General features: G+C 41.5%; 1 protein-coding gene across 4 annotated transcripts in view; it reads right to left on the bottom strand.

Moving 5' to 3' along the window:
- Epg5 (ectopic P-granules autophagy protein 5 homolog) overlaps positions 1-23238 on the bottom strand; it is a 131242-nt gene that overhangs the window by 16390 nt on the left and 91614 nt on the right. Inside the window, exons 28-36 of one of the 4 annotated variants that reach the window (XM_045142858.1) lie at positions 16382-16524; positions 15033-15189; positions 12454-12648; positions 10655-10868; positions 6321-6469; positions 4883-5087; positions 4275-4347; positions 2710-2816; positions 575-750 (exon numbers count right to left, since the gene is read on the bottom strand). In XM_045142858.1, coding sequence (XP_044998793.1) covers positions 575-750; positions 2710-2816; positions 4275-4347; positions 4883-5087; positions 6321-6469; positions 10655-10868; positions 12454-12648; positions 15033-15189; positions 16382-16524 — 1419 coding nt within the window. The remainder of the gene's footprint in view (positions 1-574; positions 751-2709; positions 2817-4274; positions 4348-4882; positions 5088-6320; positions 6470-10654; positions 10869-12453; positions 12649-15032; positions 15190-16381; positions 16525-23238) is intronic. The other 3 variants (XM_045142859.1, XM_004656818.2, XM_045142860.1) reach the window with 3 other exon arrangements.

Below are 23238 nucleotides of genomic sequence, written 5' to 3'. Positions count from 1 at the left end.
AGCCAAGACTGAGCAAGACCAAGTCAACAAATAGGTAATTGCACAACTTCATTACTAAAACTATAGGATGACCAATATACTGAAGACAAAGTTGTCTTTCTCTGTGTTTTAAGAATGTCATACTGGGTGTTTACCAACCACTCTTTTTTTTTTTTTTTTTTTTTTTTTGAGAGCGACAGACACAGAGAGAAAGACAGATAGAGGGAGAGAGAGAGAATGGGCGCGCCAGGGCTTCCGGCCTCTGCAAATGAACTCCAGACGTGTGCGCCCCCTTGTGCATCTGGCTAACGTGGGACCTGGGGAACCGAGCCTCAAACCGGGGTCCTTAGGCTTCACAGGCAAGCGCTTACCCGCTAAGCCATCTCTCCAGCCCACCAACTATTCTTGAACAAACACAGTGACATGATTTTTATAGTCTATTGCTTTCCATGGAGGTAACAAGGTGTATCTGCACAACCCACGTGGCAGTCCCTCCTGGTGTAGAATAACCAGTGACTAGGCCATTCACTCCTAGAAGTGGAGCTCTCTAAGGCTATGACAAAGTGGGAATGGTGGCAAAGGACTCATGGCTTACCTTGAAGAAGGCTTCCATGAGCATCTGGTCAGGGTGCAGGTCCTTCCACGGGAGCTTCCGGTACGCACTGTGAAAAGCATACAGAATGAACTCTGGCATTTTGGGGGCCGTGCACGCTTCACAATAGTGCATGAGGTGCAGCTGAAGGGCTCCTCCATCGCCTGGCAGCAGCTGGTCTAGAGTTGCAAAAGAAAACAGAGAGGCAAAGATGGAAACATTTGTTTTCTTTAAAAAAATAAAAATATGAGAAGTAGGAAAGAAAAAAATATCAGCTAACCTGAAACACAAATTTGAATTAAAAAGTAAGGTCAAAGATCCTCAATATTGATTCAAAGATTTTCCTTTGCATGGGAGGGACACCCTGACAGATTAACAGTAAAGGCTGGGTTACCCTACTTGGATAGCTGGGATGAGCAGAGGATGCATGGGAGATAGTAGGGGCAATCAGTTTTTCTTCACACCTTCTAAATACATGGCTTGTTAACTCAAATACACTCTTATGGTCTAATGCCCTCCCCATGTATTCAATCTCACTCATTTTGTGCTCCTTTCATTTAGCACTTTGGGAGAATTCAATATTCCTCAAAAGGAATTATTTCAGACATTTTTCACATTGTGTATCTGGCTTTATGTGGGTACTAGGGAATCAAACCTATTCAGTTAGCTTTGCAATCAAGTGCCTTCAACTGCTGAGCCATCTCCTGAGTGCCAAACAGTTTTCACACACACACAAATTAATACCAAAATAACCAACAGGAACCAGGTGTAGTGGTATGTACCTGTAATTCCAGGTATAAGGAAGACAAGGAAGGAGGACTGTAAGGCCAAGGCCTACCTGAGCTAGCCTAGGTTGCCTAGTGAGACTCAGTGAAAACAATAGTAACAACATAAAAGACCAAAAAGTGTTTGAGGAAATGCTCAGATCACTAAACATTACAGAGATGCAAATTAAAATCACAATGAGCCAGGCCAGTGTGGTGGCACACACCTTTTAATCCCAACACTTGGAAAGTAGTGGTAGGAGGATCACTGTAAATTCAAGGCCAGACTGGAACTACAGAGTGAGTTCCCAGTCACCCTGGGCTAGAGTGAGACCCTACCTCAAAAACAAAATAAAATAAAATCACATTTAAATATCACTTCACAGGGCTGGAGAGGTGGCTTAGTGGTTAAGGTGCTTGCCTGTGAAGCCTAAGAACACAGGTGCAATTTCCCAGTACCCACATAAGCCAGATGCACAAGGTGGCGCACACATCTGAAGTTTGTTTGCAGTGGCTGGAGGCCCTGTTGTGCTCATTCTCTCTCTCTCTCTGCCCCTTTCTCTCTCTCTCAATAAATAAATAAAATATATTTTTAAAAATGTATCACTTCACATCTGCCAGAATACCTCTTATTTTTAAAAAAATGAAAGATAAATGTTGGAGAGGGTACAAAGAAAAGGTAACTCTTACCTATTACTAGTGAGGAGGTTATAAATTAGTACAGCCATTATGGGAAATAGGAAGTTCCTCAAAAAGAGAGAGAATGAGAGATCTGGGTGTGACAGTACATTCCTTTAAACTCAGCACTTGGGAGGCAGAGATAGGATCATTGTGAGTTCAAGGCCTCCCTGAGATTACACAGTGAAAGTTCAGCCTCAGCTAGAGTAAAACCCTATAGGGGAGGTGGATGGACAAGGAGAGGGCTGGAGAGATGGCTTAGCAATTAAGGCACTTGCCTGCAAAGCCAAAGGACCCAGGTTCGATTCCCCAGGACCCATGTAAACCAGCTGTACAAGGTAGCACATGCATCTGGAGTTTGTCTGCAGTGGCTGGAGGTCCTGGTGTACCCATGCTCTCTCTTTTTCCCTCTCTCTCTCTCTGTTTCTCAAATAAATTTTAAGAAAACTAGGAGAGCCAATGTTAAACAGAAGATATAAATTATTCATAACTGATAAATTTGCAGCAACTCACTAAAAAAGGTAATAGGTTACACACTTAATAGTAAATAATTGTACTAGTGGACTTTCTACAGTCACAGTTTCTTTGCCTACCAACTAAAACAAAATTAAACTAGGCAATCACAGACAAAAGACTAACAGAATGACCTAGGGGGAAAAAATGAATGTTACAAGGCATCACATGGCATTGTCCTACCTTTAAAACTCTCATGCAGTAAGTGCACACAGTCAGTGAATAGCTGCACGATGCTAGAGGCCACCACAGCGTCACTCTCTAGCCAGGGGTAATACCGCTGTTGGCTACTTTAAAGACAAGAAATATGTTTAAAAATGAAAATGCCCATGACTGAATTAGAATCTAGATTTGACCTAAGTCCTAGAAAACTCTGCATTATAAAGTGGTCTAAAACACAGACCACTTCAAGGGCTGCAATTCCTGGAGGCAAGCTGTATAACATTTTACCTCTTCCCCATCCTATCCTTTATTACAGTGTAATTAAGATCTATATGTGCACTAGCTAAATAATCCTTAGAGGGTTGGGGATACAGCTCAGTGGCCCAGCATTACAAGCAATCCCCAGTACAGAGGTGGAGGCTTTCAAAAGATACTATTAAGGAAATAAATCACCTATCAACCCAATATCTTAAAAAAAGACCTTCAAGATAGCTTTAACAAAAAGTTTTCTCTTCCCAAAGCATAAAAATAAAAAGAAATTAAATCCATGTAACAAAAAGATAACTCAAAATTATAATAAATAAACAAAGAAATTATTTATATAAAGATTTCAACTTCTGGGTCTAGAAAGCTTAATATCAAAGTAAGTTCCATTAGTTCTTGGAAACCAACACACAGCCCAAGCTGGCACTGTGGTCAGTCAATACACAGTTTCTACACAATCCTGAAGTGTACACATTGTACAAGGATCGACCAGCAAAAACCAAGGTCAAGAGCCTTTCAGATGTTCTGCGAGAGGCTCTTGGAGCAACACAGGTTAAAACAGAGAACCTTAACACAAAGACCTGAGCCCTGGACAAGCTGCGCAGCTTGGGTAAGACACTCACAATCTCTCTCGGTCTTGGGATGAAACTAATGTTTCCAAAGACATCTGGTAAAAATGTGATGCATACCCATATTATAATTTTTATAAATCTAGGTTCACCTAGTTTGTATACTTTTACAGAAAAGACACTCACTAAGCAATTCAATGTACTTTATAGCTCTGTATCTCTACATATTTTAAAAGCTCATGAAACAATGCTTTCATTTAATTACAGAGCTATGTTTATAGGGTCATTCCCAACCAGCAATTTGGTGGATAACTTAATTCCAGGGCAGTAAGTAACTGAGGTAGTAGAAATCATAGTTGTAATTTATAATGATACCTTATCAAAACTTAAGAAAATCCCTTAATAAAAACTTAAAAAAAAGAAAAACCTTAGAACATCATTAGTTTTTATTATTATTATTATTATTATTATTATTATTATTATTATTTTAAGTACCAAAGCATGATTCAACTACCTTTCTATGGAAAATTGGAAATGAATGCTCCATTTTGTTCCAAAATGAATATCAAGAGAGTATTACTAATCACCCAGAAATTTCATCAATAGAAAATGTCTTGAGTTTTCTATTTTCTTAACTTAAATATGGCTCTAGATTAAAAGTTAAATCTGTGAAATTGTGAACTATACCAAAAGTCATCAGAACTTTAAGTAAATAACTTTCCAAGAAATCTGAATATCTGAAAAACTATTTACCTGTCACCATCCTCTAAAACCAGGATCCAAGGCTTGAAGAGCTGGATGATGAGTGAATGCAGGGACCTCAGCACTGGAATAGCATGATAAGGAATAAGATATGAGCTTGGCCTTGTCAGTATCTTCAGAAACGTTTTACCAGAAATCTACTCATTATCTGGACACCCATAAACCCGCATTGACACAGAAACAGCATGCTCAGTGTACCTAAGGATGTCTGTGTTTTCATTTGCTGCAGTGAGTAAGTGCAGCTTTTACTACAATACAATGCCATGGATAATTTTATTGAATACATTTTTCCAAGATTTATGCTTACTGTTCAGAACTCTATCCAAACTAGGTAAGTGACAGGAAGCAGCAGCAGGATAGAGGCCTGTCTCTGTGCACCCCACCCCACCCCACCAGGGAGGGGCAGAGACGAGCTGCAGCAAGTGTCCTACATTCGCTGGGTCATGAAAATAGGTATGACATGTATAGGGGCTCATGCTTATACCATATATTTTCTACTTCCTCTCTCTGACATTTGATATAAATCTGCTAACGTGTCTATTCAAATTCCTTCTGATGAGCCACAGAATGCTTTGTTCCACATTGCTCCCAACACACACTACCTGATTTACTGCTGGCAGACGGATTTTGGGCCAAGGAGGCCATTTCTGAGTCAATCAGCCTTTTTACAAGATAGTCTAAGAAAGTCTTCACATCAGCCATGTAAGGACTCCATTTTGAAAATAAACCAAAGCTTTTAAAGTCCGAATTGGATAAGCGAAGCTTATAAAAGAAATCTGAAAGCCACTGTATGGTCTCCATTACCTGGAAGACAGGACCAATCACATTATTTCCTGGAAGATAAGACCAATCAAAATTGTTTCCTGAAGGTCTACTGTAGCATGGCCTTAGCTTTCCTCGTCTTTCTCACCCCTTTGGTCACTGGGGATGAAAGCTAGGGCCCCACACGTGCTAGGTGAACACCTGCCATCCAGCCACAACCCCAGCCCCCTAGCAGAGCACCATGATAGACTGCGATGGTAGTATGCGGACCTCTGACTTTTCATGAGTTACAAAAGAAACATGTGGCAAATAAATCAGTGACGGTTAAGCTTTAAAGCAGTGGAACTTTTGTATCAAATAAATTTTCCCCTTTTTAGCCGGGCGTGGTGGCGCACACCTTTAATCCCAGCACTCGGGAGGCAGAGGTAGGAGGATCGCCAAGAGTTCAAGGCCATCCTGAGACTACATAGTGAATTCCAGGTCAGCCTGAGCCAGAGTGAGACCCTACCTCAAAAAAAAAAAAAAAAAAAAAAAAATTTCCCCTTTTTGTCTCTTATTTTGGCTTCTTTTTTGAGGCAGTCTCATGGTACAGGCCAGGCTGATCTCAAACTCAGTCCTCTTGCCATTGCTACCAGAATGTTTGTTCCGAATATAGGTCTGTGCCACCATACCTGGCTACAAATATGTTCTTATGTGAACCCATGACAGATAAAACTGGAAAACTGAGGGGTCTGTAGGACCTGGCATGGAAACCCATCCAGTGGTCTCAGCACTGAATCAGATGTGTGGAGGTGGAGAGGGAAGGTTCACACAGGGGCAATGCTGGCCTCATCCTGGTCAGATGGGGAAGAAATTCAGACTTAAAGCATGAGACAGAAGGAGCCCAAGTAAAAGGGACATGGGCCAGCAGTGCTCTTAAAGATAACACACACAAAAACAGTTTTTACATGTTTTGAGATGTGCTATAATTTTTTAAATTTTATTTATCCAGTTTATTTATTTATTTGAAACAGAGGAAGAGAGAATGAGTGAGAATGGGCACACCAGGGCCTCCAGCCACTGCAAACTCCAGACGAGTGCACCACCATGTGCATCTGGCTTACAAGGGACCTGGAAAATCAAATCTGGGTCCTTAGGCTTTGCAGGCATATGCCTTAACTGATAATCCATATCTCCAGCCCTGTTTTGTTTTGTTTTATTTTTCTTTCTTTTTTTTTTTTAAGCACTGAGGGAAAAGAAATACACAAAGCTGACAAGAGACCAAAAGCTACACACCTGTCTGTCTGACAAGAGAACATCTGGAGTTCTCTGAAGCACAGTGGTCTCTACAGGAGCTTCCCCCGGCTGGCCAGTTGAGGCACAGCAACCCAAGGCTCGCAAAGTTGCTTTCCAGCACTCCGGACTCAGCAGCTGCTCTGCAGAACCTAGGGAGCAAAAGAGGCAGCAAGTCAGCATCTTTCCCAGCCTTTCTCAACTGAAGTCAAAGAACATGCCCCAGGGGCTGGAGAGATGGCTCAGCAGTTAAGGCTCTTGCCCACAAAACCTAAGGAACAGGGTTCAAACTACTAGTAGCCGCATAAAGCCAGATGCACAAGGTGCCATATGCATCTGGAGTTCATTTGCAGTGGCTAGAGGCCCTTGTGTGTCCATTTTTTCTCTCTCAAATAAATAAATAAATAACACGTGCCAACCTGAGTCAAAGAACACATGTGCTTTACAAAGCAGTAAGAGGTGAAAATTCAAACCAAATTCATATGGATTCTTGGTGTGAGAAAACCAAAGTAAAGAGAGCCTACTGAAAGAAGTGGCCCGAGGACATCAGAGCTTCCCAGTTAGCTGGGGGTGAGCTCTGCTGAAGCTATGCAGCTGGAATCGAGTGGGGATTCCACCTTCCTACTATGACTAAAGAATGGTAAAAATGCCAGTTTCTGGCTGGAGGGCAATAGCTACGTACAGATGTGCGCTAAACATCAGTGATGGGACAAGAGGATGTAGAATGCAACCCAAGTCCAGGCTCTTGTGAAACTGTCTCCTTTCACATCTAACTAACAACAGACAGAGCTAAATCAAGACCCAGGGACAGACAGCACATGGACACCACTGGCCATTGGTCCCAACTTTGGTCCTTAGACCTCGTCCCTCAGAACAGAGCAGAACCTCCTAGTCAAGGGAAAGTGGGAATCAATCAAACGAGGCAACAGAAGTTCACTAGAACAGGTCTAAGGGTGAGATGGTTTATATTGACTATGAATTTGACAGGACCTCAAATCACCTGTGACAGATTACCAAGATTAGATTGGCCTCTGGGAACTGTTATCTTGATAGGTTAACTGAGGCAGGAAGAACCACCTTATTTGTGGGTTACACCATTTTGTAGGCCAAGGTCCTGAATTATATATGAAAAGAGAGGGAGAGCTGGCTGAGCAACAGTATTCATGGGCTCTATTCTCCCCTGAGGATGTTACACTGGCTTCCTGCTCCTGCCATATTTTATCATGGTAGACTCTACTCTATGGAACGGCCAGCCAAAATCAACTCTTTCCTTCCAATCAGGTATTATGTCCCAGACAGAAAGTAACTTATACAGAGGTCATGTGGCCAGAGCCATATGTGAGGTATAAGGCACCTAACAGGCAGTAGTGTCCAGTGGCTACTATGGTCTGGATCCTAAGGTAGTGGTAGAAATCAAGGTATTGGTAGTGAACTCATGCAGCACTACATGATGTCATGAATCCAGCTAAGGAGAATGAATATGGCAGAAGAGCAAAGGATGGAACCCTGGGAACACCAATATGGCCAGTGGAAAGGGAAGAAAACCAGGAGTATAGGTCATGGAATCTGAGAGATGTGTCACTATTAATAAGCCTATAACTGAATTATTTTTCATGGTACATAAAAATTTTCTGCTACACACAAATCAATGGTGGACTATAAAAATAAGGCTACAGGTTACATTACCATTCAATAGTCTCAGGAATAGGGGCTGGAAAGATGGCTCAGTGGTTAAAGGAACATGCTTGCAAAGTTGGACAGCCTGGATTAGAATCCCCAATACCCACATAAAGTCAGATGCACAAAGTGGTGCATGTGTCTGGAGATTTTGTGCAGTGGCTAGAGGCCCTGGCATACCTATACTCTCTCTCCCTCCCTATCTGCCTCTTTCTCTTTGTGTGTGGGTGTCAGATAAGTAAATGGATAAATAAATGCTTTAATTTAAAAAGAAAATAAAAGTCTCAGGGGCAAACAAACCTGCAATGCATACTTGATCAAATTCTGACATAAAATGAAAATTAGCTATGCATTTATTCATGAAGCCAACTCTGACTTCTTTTGTCTTCTAATTTTTCCTTTTCTTTTATCTTCTGGTTTTCGTTTTCTGATTCCAAGATCTTGAACTCTCAATCCTGCCTCTGCCTCCCAATTTTCTGGGATTACAGGCCTATGTGACCAGGCCCAACCACATATTGATTAAAATGTGTACCAATATATCTCCCTATCACCATTATCTGTCCACTCTGCAGGTTGACTCTCTCAGGAATAAAGTTTGAAGCACCCCAAAAATGACAGACTATACATTTCCAAATCCTTCAAGTAACCCAATACAATACATCATAAACTTATCCATTATACCATTTCTATTACATAACTAAGTTTTCCATCACGTCCACAAAGAGCATGAAGTTTGCGAAAAAATGGTGTTATGTCAATCATCAAAGTTCATTAAAATCACTGCCTAGTAAAAGCCTAAAACCTTAAAAAAGAATAGACTCTTTATTCTTTCTCTAACCTGTAATACTCTTAAGGAAAAGTGAAGAAAGCAGGGGACAGAAATGGTAGTCATTTGGAAATTATAATTTTGTTCTTTCTCATGTGGAAATACAGGAGTCCAAAAAACAGATGATGAGGATGAGAGTATCCATTACCGGAAACTACAGAAAAACCAACTGACTTATGGAACACCATCCTCTGGGGAAAGAGAAGCCTTACACTCTGCCACTAGGAATGTAAACTGATGCAGATGCTACAGAAATCAGTATGGGAGTTTCTATCCCATATGATGAGCTATACCACTCCTGGTATACAGACAGCTGAAGGACCCTGAGTCAGCATACCACAAAGAGATTTGCACAGGTACATCTACTGCTGCACTATTCACAACAGCCAAGACTGGAATCAGCCCAGAGGCCCATCAACAGACAAATGGATAAGGAAAACATGGAGTATATACATACAATGGAATTGTGTTCAGTTTTCAAGAACAATATGCAGAATCTAGGTTTTAATTTGTATGTGTGCATCTAGCATGAGGAAGCAGAAAGGACAGTATGAAGGAACGAAAGGGTCTAAAAGGAGGAGGGAAGGAGGACTGGAGCAAGAAAGGGCGATGAGAGACCTGTGCTATGAAAACAGAAGTGGCAGCAGGACCAACGAAGAGGGGAACGGGACAGGCCGGGGGGCGGGGGTGGTGAATAAGAACGAAGTGTGACATATACACACGAAGATGTGACCATGACATCACTTCTTTGTATGCTACCCCAAAAATTAATGAAACAAAATAAGTCTCATCCTTCCTTTGCTAATCTGTTGTCTGCTCTCCCCAGCCTCACTCCACTTCAGGATAGCTGCGGTCAAGATAAAGGGACAGATGGATGCACAACTCTGCGCTCAAAATCTGGGCTGGAGAGATGGCTTAGTGGTTAAGGTGCTTGCCTGTGAAGCCTAGGGACCCAGGTTCAACCCACATAAGCCAGAGGTACAAGGCGGCTGATGCATCTGGAGTTCATTTGCAGGGACTGAAGGCCCTCGCATGCCCATTCTCATTTCCCTCCCCCTTCTCTCTCTGCTTGCAAATAAATAAATAAATCATTTTTTTAATTCCAAAGACTATGTGCTGCCAGCCCCAATCAGGGCCTTTTCCAGCATCCAGGACAACTACTGACCACAATTCGCACACAAGGAAATTCTTTAGCTATTGTTTACTTTTTTGTCATTGTCAACTCCTATGCTCATGTTAGCTTTACATTTTTGGAATTGTACCTATACAGTGGTAAATGTAGTATTTTCCTTATGCATCTGTACATGCTAGAGGACAACTTCAGGTATCAGAAATGTCATCCACATTTTTTTAAAGATTTATTGTTATCTATGTATTTATTAGGGACGTGGGGCAGGGGAGAAAATGGGCATGCCAGGGTCTCTAGCCACTGTAAACAAACTCCAGATGCATGCGCCACCATGTGCATCTGGCTTATGTGGGCGCTGGAGAATTGAACCTGGGTTCTTAGGCTTCGCAGGCATGCCTTAACCACCAAGCCATCTCTCCACCCCTGTCATCCACATTTTTAAAGACAGGATCTCTCGTTGGTCTGGAGTTCAACAATTAGACCAGCTAGTGCCAGGAATCTGCCTGTCTCCATTTCTTCAGACCTAGGATTACTGGTATATATCACCATGCCTAGCTTTTCTTAACGTAGGTTCTGGGGATTCAACTCAGGTCCTCATGCTTGTCAGGCAAGCGCTTTGCTCATGGAACCATCTTCCCAGGCCTAAGTGTGGTACTAAGTATTCAGAGGAAATCTTGTGTATCATAATCAAAGGGAGACACTCACTTTGCATCAGCAGCCTGAGGGCATCGCTGTACTGGTCAGGGAACTGGTAGAGAAGAAGGTAAGTCCAGTGCTTACAGAAAAGATTAAATGGCATCAAAATATCTTCGTCAGGTTCAAGGCCCCAGGCAGTAAGTGCCAAATGAATGGACTCCAGAAGCCTGGTACGATCAGACAGAGGAGGTTTAGTGGCGTTTAACCATTGCTTAAGATCGAACTAAAAAGAAACAGAAACAAGAAGCAGTTTTATTTACACTAGAAAAGTAGAGAGAGGTCTGTGCAAATTTAGTTTAAAAATTAAAGATTACCTGGAAGTTACCTTTCTATAAACACAGAAACCAAAATGCACATACAAGTACATGAGCAAATGTCACTGACTGGTGCTACTATGCCGCCATCTCTCATTCATTCCCCGAGATCTCACAGGCAATCTCCTCATCTTGACACACTTCTTTTGTAATGTAAAAATCTTACTGGGAGAAGGGGATGTGGCACAAAGATTACTTAATTTGGATGCTACAGGGCCCGGGTTTGATCCCCAGCACACGTGCACACATGTACATACATACTCCTTACTAACTTTCATTATTATATTATTGACTTATAATTTCATTCTGTTTCTGAAAGAGCTATACATTTCTACCTATCTTATTACAGTAAATTTCCTCTTTGAGACCTAAGCACCTTTTCTTCACTGGTTATAGTACCACAACAGCCAGCCACTTTATGGAACTGCCTTGATTTAAAAGCCCATGTCTTTGAGCTGCAGCAGTTAATAAAAATCCAGACTGTCAGGATTATCTTCCATGTCCTATACTATAAAATATATTCACCTCTGTTATAGATTGCAGTCAGTATTCTGGCCCTAAAAAATGCCAACATTTTATTGCTTTATAAATGTCAAAGAAATATAATTGAAGGCTCTGAAATAGTCAACAGGTTAAGTAAATTCATTGCTTTGCTCTCAGAGTCCTCAGAGCCAATATTCTATTCAAAATGAGGAAAAAAAAATTATACTTAGATCTAGCTATTCTAAACATAGCAGATTCCCAACATACTACAAGCTCATCTATAAAATACAAACTGGGCACAAATTCTAGATAATTTAAAAGGGTTACTAAACCATTATTTAGTGTAAGTGGATTCATGTAGCCCATGTATGGTGGTCAGAGGACAACTTCTGAGTATCAGGCCTCACCATCCATCTCATTTTGAGGCAAGGGTCCTCTCATTGTTTACCAGACGGACGAGTTTCTGAGAAGTTCTCCTGCCTCTCCCTCACTTCTCAGTTGTGGTGGGATTTCAGAAGCCTGCCACAACTTTTGGAGTTTATGTGGGGTCTGGGGATCTGAATCCAGTATTCAGAGTTTCACAGCAAGCACTTTAACCACTGAACCATCTTCACAGTCCTCAAACTAATCTGTTGTTGTTGTTGTTTTGTTTTGTTGTTGTTGTTTTGCAAGGTAGGGTTTCACTCTAGACCAGGTTGACCTGGAATTTACTATGTAGTCTCAGGGTAGCCTTGAACTCATAGCAATCTGCCTCCCTCTGCCTCCCAGGTGCTGGGACTAAAAGCATCTGCCACCACACCTAGTTTTGTACTGTTTTGAAAAACAGATTGGGAAGGAGATCCCCAGACTGTCCTATACAACAGTCAGCACCCTACTCCCGGAAGGCGAAGCTGTGAGGTCAGGCTGCTCAAAGATCACACAAATGTGAAAAGTTCCTCTTTATCCTATGGAGTGGGAAGCAGCGAGCATTTCTAGTTACTGTCTCACAGCCTGGAATTGAGTCCTTCTTACCTTGGTCAGCAGCATGAAAATCACATCACTGTTGTCCTCGCTCAGAAACTTCACCACTTTCTCATACAGCTGAATGAACTCAGCTGGGGCAGCATTGGGAGTGAAGAAGGGAGACAAGAGAGAGCAGAGCCTTCTGTTCTTCAGGATGGACTGAAGAACCCTTCTGCATTCTGATTTAGTGCCACTGATAAACACCTTGAAAGTAAAAAAGAAACTGTCACCAAGTTCTCCCCTCCCGTTATTTAGGCAGTCAGCCTTCAGGGGTATGAAATAAAGTGAAATAATTTGTGTAAATGAAAATATAAAATATCTAACATCAACATAGATAAGCCTATTCTGGTGCAGATGACAGTAGGGTATTTCAATTCCAAATATGTGCAATACACCTACAATTACTAAGTAGCCAAGTGGTCAGTCCCACATCACAGGAGAAATAAAACTACTACGTTAAAAAATTTTAAGACCATTTAAAGGATAACTTTCAAAAATAATAAATAGGCTAATAACTTCACTTGGTTTTAACCTGGATTAAATGTAAGGAAAAAAAAATACTGTGGTAGAGAAAGGTAGCAGGACAGCTGGTATCTAGCTCTGGCCAATGCAGGAGAGTTCTCCCACCCATGGGGCGCTGCAAAGACAATTAGATGTGCACACACCACACACTCCAAACACACACATGCATGCATGCACGCAAGAAAGCAAAAAAAAACAAAAAAGAAAGAAAGAAAAAGTTTAACAATACTATAAGTGAATCTTTAAGCAATTCCAGTGTAAGTCAGGAAGGCTCACCTTGTGCTAAGGTTTACCACAAACAAATAATAAGACAAGGCTGACAGGTTTGAGGATATTAAAACCTCAACTCCTATAAGGTAAAAAGAATCATAAAATGATAGTAAAATAACAAACCAGAAAAATTTGTTATGGCACTACAAATTTCAGGTTAGTAACAGCCTGAGGAGGTCTTTTAAAGCAATCAAAAACCAACAAGTGTACATATCTACATATTCATGTAGGTAACAGACACATCCGTACACATCACAAACTAGAATGAAACACTAGCCATATAACTAGTAGTTCTGGGGGTCAGAATTTTGAGAAACTTTTCTTCTTTTTACTTTCTATACTATCTGTATTGCTCACAATAGACATATAATAACTTTATGATCAGAAAGAAAACTTTAGCTGGGCATGGTGGTGCACACCTTTAATCCTAGAACTCAGGAGGCAGAGGTAGGAGGATAAGCTGTGAGTTCAGGGCCACCCTGAGACTCCAGAGTGAATTCCAGGTCAGCCTGGGCTAGAGTGAGACCCTACCTCGGAAAAAAAAAAAAAAAAAAAAAAAAAGAGAGAGAGAGAAAGAAAGGAAAAACAAAAACTTCACAGAGAAGAGCACATGGTCAGCCGGTGGTATAGTTCTGTGGTAGAGCTCTTGCCTAGCATGTGCAAGGCCCTGGCTTCAATCGCCAGAATCACAAAAAGAAAAAGAAATTATATCCATTCAGCTTCACTTCTTTATAGGTACTCAATAAATAAATAAGTACTCACTCAAATTCAGCTGCAAATAGATGGCTAGTGGTCATGCATTTTTCAAAGTAATGGCTTTCCCTTCTTTTATGACACATCTAGCAAACCTGCATGGAAACTTGCCCTTGCCCTTGTTAAAACCAAACAGATCAATCACTGGCAGCCAAGAGTAACAAGTGGGAGGCAGCTGCTGTGAGGCGAAGTAGGCACTGACGGCTGTCTCAAGTCCTGAGGTCACCACCCAGCCCCAACACTCACTGCTGCATTTTTAGAGCAGTACCTTCATCCATTAGAGCCCCTCTTTTGTACTGGAGGTTGATTAAATCTAGAGCATCATGCATGCAAATTACTTAACCACACAGCTATATCCCAGGCTTTTTTTTTTTTTTCTTTTTATTTTGAGACAGGGTCTTGCTAAGTTACCCAGGCTGGCCTTGAGCTTGGGATCCTCCTGCCTCAGCCTCCCAAGTAGCTGGCATTCCCTATGTCACTAGGCCTGGCTCAGTTTTAAGAGAGGAATGATAGCAGTCACACAAAATCACTGTGAAGATGAAACAGAAACAAACCAGAAAGTGTTGTACTAATGATAATGAACTTTATAGAACCTTATGCCTTCCTAGGAGTTCAATGAGTAAATTAATTTAACATTTCTCATAAGAGCAGCGACATTCTATTCTTTAAATATTTTTATCTGAGAGACAGAAAATGAGTATGGATATGGGCATGCCAGGGCCTCCTGACCCTGAAAACAAATTCTAGATGCATGTGCCACTAGGTACATCTGGCTTTATGTGGAACATGGGGGGTCAAACCCAGGCTGTCAGGCTCTGTTAGCAAGTACCTTGAACTGCTGAGCCATCTCTCCAGCCCCAAAGCAGCACTCTATACCAACAATTCTAACAACATCTTGGGAGGCCAACAATTCCATGGGGCTTCTGATTTAGCTAAGACTCTGAACCTGCAATATACATTGAAGTCAGTGCAGGCTGATGTACTAAGGATACTCCAGGGACTCAATGTATCTGAGTAGGGATAACAACAGGGCATAGCCTTACCTGTCCCAAGATCTCAATGCATGAAGTAAAGAACTGCCTTGTAGGAGGATGGCGCTGGGTCTCATCGCTGACATAATCCACAACAGTAAAGAAAAGGCTAATGCCAACTTGCTGAGCGCCAGGTGTAGGTTGCAACTTGTAAGCATTCACTAGGGCCCTGTGGGAAAATGTGAGCACAAATATTGGTCTACAATAAAATAATCCATATTCACAAATGCTGTTTTGATGGTCTACTTTCTCCAAAGAATATTCATTCAGAGTTCAATGCAAATGCCACGTTAGAAAGATTTCACATGGTAAACATGTACCTTTCAACTTTACCCAAAACTCACTTTCAATACATAGTAATGATTTTATGCAACTCTAGGAAAAACAAAAATTAACTATTACTATAAGGATCAATTAACATTTTTACAATTATTCAAGTCTGTAATATGTTGCTTGTAATTCAGTTATTCAACTTTCAATTCCTTGTGTTTTTAAGCACAGGAACCTTGATTTCTCTACATTTTAAAACCTGAAATATGGCTGAGGTTGGAAAATGGCTTTCTATATATGATAAGGACCAAGACTAAAGATCCTGCCAAATGCTCCCTTCTTTTGAGCGTCTCCCCATGACAGAAAGTATCAACTTGTGGTTAACCTTGTCTGCTTTTCCTTCCCAGACCCCATCTCAGCTCATAAAAGGATTCAATGCCTACCACAAACCATACCAGTCTGCTGAAGGGATCAGCTACTAGCAACAAAATATGGAGTCACTTTATAAAGTAAAAAGCAGAGAGGAGCCACCCTCTCCCCCCAGCTCATCCTGTTGACTTTCCTGATAGTGGAAGGAAGCCACCAGAGAAAACCACAACAGCCATACGCAAGTTAATATCTGTATTTGAAAACCCTCATTCTCCTAAGTAATTTCACAGTAAAGGCTGTTTAATCATCTGAGTGGCAACAAATGACTTCCTGGATAAGGATGACTTTGATGTAAAATTGATGTATTAAATCCCTCCATCATTGAACTTCAATGCATTACATCATCTCACAATTCAGAGGTCTATAGACTTTCTGCAAGGGGCTGGAGAGGTTTAGGTTTTATAGGCCCTAAAGCATCTGTCACAAATAGTCAACTGTTGTTCCAGCTTATAAGCCACAGCCATTTTAAGTAATGGAGGAGATTGTGTTCCAATCAAAGTATAAAAACAGATACTGGCTAGATTTTACCTGGAGTCTCTATTTCACTGATTCCTGTATGAAACGAAACTACTGGGTGTCCAAGGTCGAGGAGGTGTAAGAGCATGTGTCAGTGCCTACTTCGCAACAAACCGAATGTGAAGGTACAAGCCATGAGAACGTACGTGATCAAGTTTTCTGCATGCACTGCAGCTTCCACAACACCAAGTGATGGCGGCTGGGCAGCTTCTGCCTGCAACTGCTTCACCTCTCTCCGCAGAACATGGAGCTGCTGGCTCACTGCTTCATTCTTATGCATCCCTTCAAACTAACAACATGAGTGTGTCAACAAACCTTCCATTACTGGTATTATTGCTTTGCTTTTTTTTTTTTTTTTTTTTTTTGGTTTTTTGAGGTAGGGTCTCACTAGCTCAGGCTGACCCAGAATTCTCTATGTAGTCTCAGGGTGGCCTCAAATTCACGGTGACCCTCCTACCTCTGCCTTCGAGTGCTGGGATTAAAGGTGTGTACCACCATGCCTGGCTGCTTTGCTTTGTTGAGATAGTGTCTTACTCTGTAGCCCAGGCTGGTCTCGACCTTGTGGCAATCCTCCTGCCTCAGCCTCCCAATTGCTAAAATTACACCACACCCAGCTCTTGATAAATTCCTTTTCCCCATGTGCTTGTAGAACAAGCATTTTGTTGTAAGTGCTAGTGATGTATGATGACTAGACTGTTACAATAGTGAATATTACAGTTTAACTCAAAACACAGCAGACCATGACAGGACTGGGGAAAAAAATCTGACAAAAAAAATATGTCAATGGGCTGGAGAGATGGGTTAGCGGTTAAGGCACGTACCTATGAAGCCTAAGGACCCAGGTTCAATTCCCTAGTGCCCACATAAGCCAGATACATACAGTGGTCCATGCATATGGAGCCTATTTATAGAGGCTAGAGGCCCATTTTCATTCTCTCTTTCATTCTCTCTCTCTCTCCCCTCTCTCTCTTCCCCCTTCCCTCTCTCCCTTTCTCTTTCTCTCATAATTAAAATAAATAAACAAAAGTTACAAATAGGGCTGGAGAGATGGCTTAGCAGCTAAGGTGCTTGCCTGCAAAGCCAAAGGATCCAGATTCAACATCCCAGGACCCATATAAGTGAGATGCACAAGGTGGCACATGCATCTGGAGTTTCTCTGCAGTGGCTGAAGGCCCTGATGCACCCATTCTCTATCTGCCTCTTTCTCTTTCTCTCTCCCTCCCTCTCAAAAAAATAAAAAAAAAAAAATTGAAAAGTTACAAATAAAAAAATCTGCCACAAATTGCACAAGGATAATCCTAGTACTCAGGTGGCAAAGTCAAAGGCTTTTGAGTTTGAAGCAGGCATGGGGTACACAAAGAGACCAAAGTAAGTAAAGAAGGGGGCTCAAGAGGTGGCTTAGTAGCTACTGGTGCTTGCATACAAAGTCTGACAGCCCAGTTCTGATTCCCCAGATCCCATGTAAAGCCAGATGTACAAAGTGGTGGGTGAACCTGCAGTTCATCTGTAGTGGCTGGAGGCCCTAGTGTGCCCATTTCTTTTCTCTTTCATTTCTCCTCTCTCCCTCTTTCTCTCCTTGCAAACAAACTTTTTAAAAGTATTTTGAGCCGGGTGTAGTGGCACACACCTAATCCCAGCACCTGGGAGGCAGAGGTAGGAGGATCGCCATGAGTTCGAGGCCACCCTGAGAATACATAGTGAATTCCAGGTCAGCCTGAGCCAGAGGGAAACCCTACCCTGAAAACAAAAAAAAAAAAAAAAAAAAAAGTAAAGTATTTTGGGAACTGGAAAGATAACACAGTGGTTAAAGGTACTTGTGCAAAGGTTGATGGCCTGGATTCAATTCCCCCATACCCACATAAAGCCAAATGCCCAAAGTGGCACATATATATGGAGTTTGCTCACCGTGGCTAAAGGTCCTGGTACGCTCTTTCATGTGTGTGCTCTCTTGCTTGCGCACTCTCTCTCCCCCTCCCATAAATAAAATTATTTTTAAAGTAATTTTTAAAACAAGCAATTACTCTATTTACATAGAGCTGAAAATACAACACAATGAATAGTTTGCCTAGCATGGATAAAGTTGAGTTCAGCCTCAGCATTAGGGAGGAAGAGAGGGAGGGAGGGAGGGAAGAAAAACCAAAAATTTCATTTTAATAAGTCTTTTTCTTTTATTGGATAGCTCAGGCTGGTCTAAAACTCACTATGTAGCCAAGAACAACCTTGAACTGATCCTTCTGCCTCTATCTTTCAGTGTTGAGATTACAGGTATGGGCCTCCAATGCCTGATTTTTTGTGGTGCTGGGGTTCAAACTCCAGTGAATGTCAGGCAAGCACTGAACCAAGTGAGCTACATCCCCAGCCCCACCTGCTCCTCTCTCCAGCTTGATGCTCAGTGTTCTCTCCAATCAGCCCACAGGCACCTCAATGCCACTCAGACTACAAGCATGTCCAGCTAGAAGGGATAACACAGACACTGTCAGCAAAGCATCTGCCGTTTTAAAAGAAAAGTCCATTATAAAATAACAAAGTAACATAAAATACTGAAAAGTAGGGCAGCTGGCATCAGGAGAATAGGAGAGCAGCATGAATGGATGTGTCTGGCAGACCAGGATCCTTGTGAGAAGTGACTGAGATGTGTTTATCCTCAGTTCCTGACTCAGAGAAAACACTCAAAAGAACCAGCTCTATGGGTGCTGGAATTAGAGAGAATTTTTTTTTTAGTGTATTCTTCGTACTTCCTATTATTTGAGAGAGAGAGAAAGAGGAAGAGGCAGAACGAGAGAGAATGGGCATACCAGGGAATCCACTCACTGCAAATGAAGTCCAGACACATGCACCACCTTATGCATCTGGCTTATATGGTTACAAGGGAATCGAACCTGAGTCCTTAAGACTTCACAGGCAAACGCCTTTAACTGCTAAGCCATCTCTCCTACCTGAGAATTTATTTATTTATTTTATCTTATTTTTTGGTCTTTCAAGATGGGGTCTCACTCTAACATAGGCTGACTTGAAATTCACTATGTAGTCTCAGGGTGGCCTCAAACTCACAGTGATCCTCCTACCTCTGCTTCCCACATGCTGGGATTAAAGGCATGCACCACCATGCCCAGCCCAAGAACTTATTTATGAATCCCATTAAGTCTCCCGGGAGCAGGGTCAGAGTAGGGTAAGGGAGATATATAATAATCTCAGTGCCCATGGCCAATTCCAAGTGGATCCAGTTCTTAAAGAAACTGGCATTCCTCTGGGACCTGCTGTTAATTATGCCATGATATGTGTGGATAACAACATCTAGAAAAGCATATATACGACACAGAGAGAGAAGTGCCCAGAGAAACAATGAATAACAGAGTGGTTCCTGAAAGGTGGTCTATAATAAAAAAAAAATTTAATGTTTTATTTATTTGCATGTGAAAGATGAGAGAGAGAGAGAGAGAGAGAGAGAATGGCAGCCAGTGTCCCCAGCCACTGCAAAGGAACTCCAGATGCATGTGCCACCTTGTGCATCTGGCTTAGGTGGGTACTAGGAAATTGAACCTGGGTCCTCAGGCTTCACAGGCAAGTGCCTTAACCATTTAGTCATCTCTCCAGCCCTAATAAAATTTTTATGGTTCTCAGTAAAGATATGAAAAATAAGAACTTATTGAGCTAAAAAAAAAACCTATCAAAAGACCATCTTTTTTTCAAATGCTGTCTTTCCTACCTGGGGTAGTTAACAGACCCTTTCTGTCATAGTGACCATGACAACTGGTTTTATCTGTGCACTTTTCATGTCCTCTTTAGTTTGTGGTAGATGCTTAGGATATCCTAGGTCCAGGATGCTGCGCAAAGATAAATGTGGGGTCCTCTTCCTGGCTGGTCTCAGTGGCTTCTGACTTGAAGACTTCTGCGTTGGGAGTGCTGATAGCAATATCTTCAGGAAATGCCACAAGTGGAGACCCTGCTCCCAACTTCAAAGCCCCAGTTATGCCAGATAGTCATTTCAGAGGCATCAGTCTGTCTAGCTACAAAAAGGATTATGCTATATGTCACCTTTCTGTGCTGCACAGAGAACGCTGTTTCCAGTGGCAAAGCAGAAAATCTTACATAGCTCCACTGGATTCTCACTTCTGTCCTCTGATGTGGGTCAATACACCCAAGAACACTGCCTTGGCATCAGACCTTAAGCACAGCACTGCTCAAGATTATGGGGGCATAAGGCTGAAGGCATGCTGCTGTAAGGCCCATCACTGACATGAAGGGTAACTTCCACAGAGCACACTGGCTGAGCAGGCCTTCTAGTCCACTGATAAACATGGAAAACGCACCCAGCCAGCTGGAAGCTGGGCAGTCACACCATCAGGCCTGAAGCAAAGAATACTGAGCAGTAGGCTACTGCAATGATGTAAGAACAGAGTTTCTCCTTGATTTTTCTCCTATTAAATGTGAACTGAGAGAAATGAAAGTTATTGAGGTTCAGGGGAACAGAGAACAGAAAGGAGAATCCCTCAGGCTGATACTAAAGAGTGTGGAACTGGCAGGCTACTATGGGGTAGAGTTTATCTTGCAGGCACAGCAGAGAAGGCTGAAAAGATCAGAATATTTGGAAGGCAGAATTTTCAATCCTTCATTCTCACTGATACTCTTCCCAGGGAGTTCTATACACCTGCCCAAACCCAATCTGCAATGATAACAGATAGCCTTTGTCTGTAAATAATGCAAAAACCTAATTCACCAACTTGTTTAAAAAAATCCTAACTTTCTTAAAGAAAAGTCATCAATGCTTCTTGTAAGGCTTTACCTCCCACCACTGTTTTAAGTTCTTCTTTTACTAGAACAGATGTGAGAAGGATGAGTGGCTCCCAGCACCAAATGACAAGAAGCTGAGAAGCTGGAACAAAGCTGCATTGGAAGCCTCCCCACTAACAAGTCCCACAAAGCACATCCTTCCACAAGTTTCTACAATAATGAGAGGCCCTCAGTGGGCCTTTTCCATCTTTCCTTCCTAGGAATGGACACATTTTTCACAGGGTAATAAATTATTCCTGGGTCTAGTAAACATTCCTACAATACCAAGTCCCAACAAAAGGAACCCAGTTATAAATCACTCCATTTCCTTGGGGAATACAACTGTGTGATGAAAGACTTCTATTAGGACAGGGATCAGAGCAGCACGTCCCACGTCTCAGAAACCATTCAGCTCTGGTACACCTCAATCAAGCTGTACAAGTTCAAAGACTTTCAAATAGCTTTGAGAGAGTTGGAAATTTCCAAAAAAAAAAAGTTCTACTAAGCAAGACAGTAATTTAGCCAGGTGTGGTGGCACACACTTTTAATCCCAGCACTGGGAAGGCAGAGAGGTAGGAGGATCACCATGAGTTTAAGGGCACCCTGAGATGACAAAGTGAATTCTAGCCTGAGCTAGAGCAAAACCCTGCCTCAAAAAGCAAACAAACAAACAAACAAAAAAAGAGTTAATTTAATATGAAATCATTTCAAATGAGCCATTAAAATTATATTTAAGGGTTGGACAGATGGATGAGTGGTTAAGACACTTGCCCGTGAAGGCTAAGAGCCCAGGTTCCATTCCCCAGTACCCACCTAAAGCCAGATGCACAAGGTGGTGCATGCATCTGGTGTTCATTTGCAGTGGCTAGTGGTCCTGGTGTACCCATTCTCTCTATTATCCCCCCTTCTCTCTCTCTCTCAAATAAATAAATAAATTTTTGAAACTATATTTGAAATAATGAAATCATTTTCCATGAAGCTAATCTTTAAAACCTGATCCAATCTGTCTAATTACATAAACTCAGAGAGAAAGTAGAAGCGGTACACATGTATACATGTTCATTTAAATGAGGTTTGACTGCCGCGGGCCTAGCCCAAATCACACTGCTTGTCTTCATAAAGTGAAGCTAAAGCAAATAAGTCAAATGAAAGAGAAAAATGCGGCTTTGAACTTGGAATCAAAGGCTAGGGTGTAACTCAGTGGAAAAACACTTGTTTGAATATTACTAATCAGTTTATGTAAGCTTTTTCAAATTCTTTTTTAACATTTTATTTTATTTATTTATTTGAGAGAGAATAAAAAGAAAGAAGGAGATAGAGAGAGGGAGAGAGAATAGGCACACCAGGGCCTTCAGCCCTGCAAATGAACTCCAGATACATGTGCCACCCTATACATCTGGCTTATACTGGTCCTGGGAATTGAACATGGGCCCTTTAGCTTTGCAGGCATGTGCCTTAACCACTAAGCCATCTCTCCAGCCCTTTTGCAAATTCTTTAGGCTGCTACAAAACCTCTTCCCCTCTTTAAAAAAAAAAAAAGGTTTTTTTGTCTGGTGTGTACTGTTTCTTTCCTTTTACTTTAATTATTTTTATTTAAAATAATGTAATTTTTGGTTTACTTACAAAAAGTTTTATAAAAGGTTCAATGAAAAACTTCCAATCTTCTATAGTCTCTCTCATTTGGCTTTCTAACCAAATAAACACTATCTGAATCAGTTTGAGGTTGTATAACTTTGATATCAAAACTTAACTATAACAATATGATTAGTATTGACAGTCTTACAAATACATATGCAAGCCTAAACAAAATATTTGCAATCATAATTGTATAATTCTATGTATGTATGTATATAGGTGTGTACATATGTACGTATGTATGTATGTATACAGAGGGAGTTTGTGCTGAACTGAACTTCAGTTTTCTTAATGTTTTATTTATTTGAGAGAGAGAGGCAGATAGAGAGAATAGGCACAACAGGGCCTCTAGCCACTGCAAAGGAACTCCAGACACATGCACTATCTTGTACACCTGGCTTATGTGGGTACTAGGGAATCGAATCTGGGTCCTTAGGCTTCACAGGCAAGCATCTTAACCACTAAGCCATCTCTCTAGCCGCTGTACTTCAGTTTTCTTTCCTCTTTTGAGGCACTTTGTTTTGTTTCTCACTAGCTAATAGGTTTCCTTATAGCATTTTCATTTATACTCAGGTTTGGTTGTTTTTCCACACATACC

Source organism: Jaculus jaculus, chromosome 2, assembly GCF_020740685.1.
Source record: "Jaculus jaculus isolate mJacJac1 chromosome 2, mJacJac1.mat.Y.cur, whole genome shotgun sequence".
NCBI lineage: Eukaryota > Metazoa > Chordata > Mammalia > Rodentia > Dipodidae > Jaculus > Jaculus jaculus.
The sequence above is the reverse complement of the archived record's forward strand: the minus strand, read 5'-3'. Positions and strand labels throughout refer to the sequence as shown.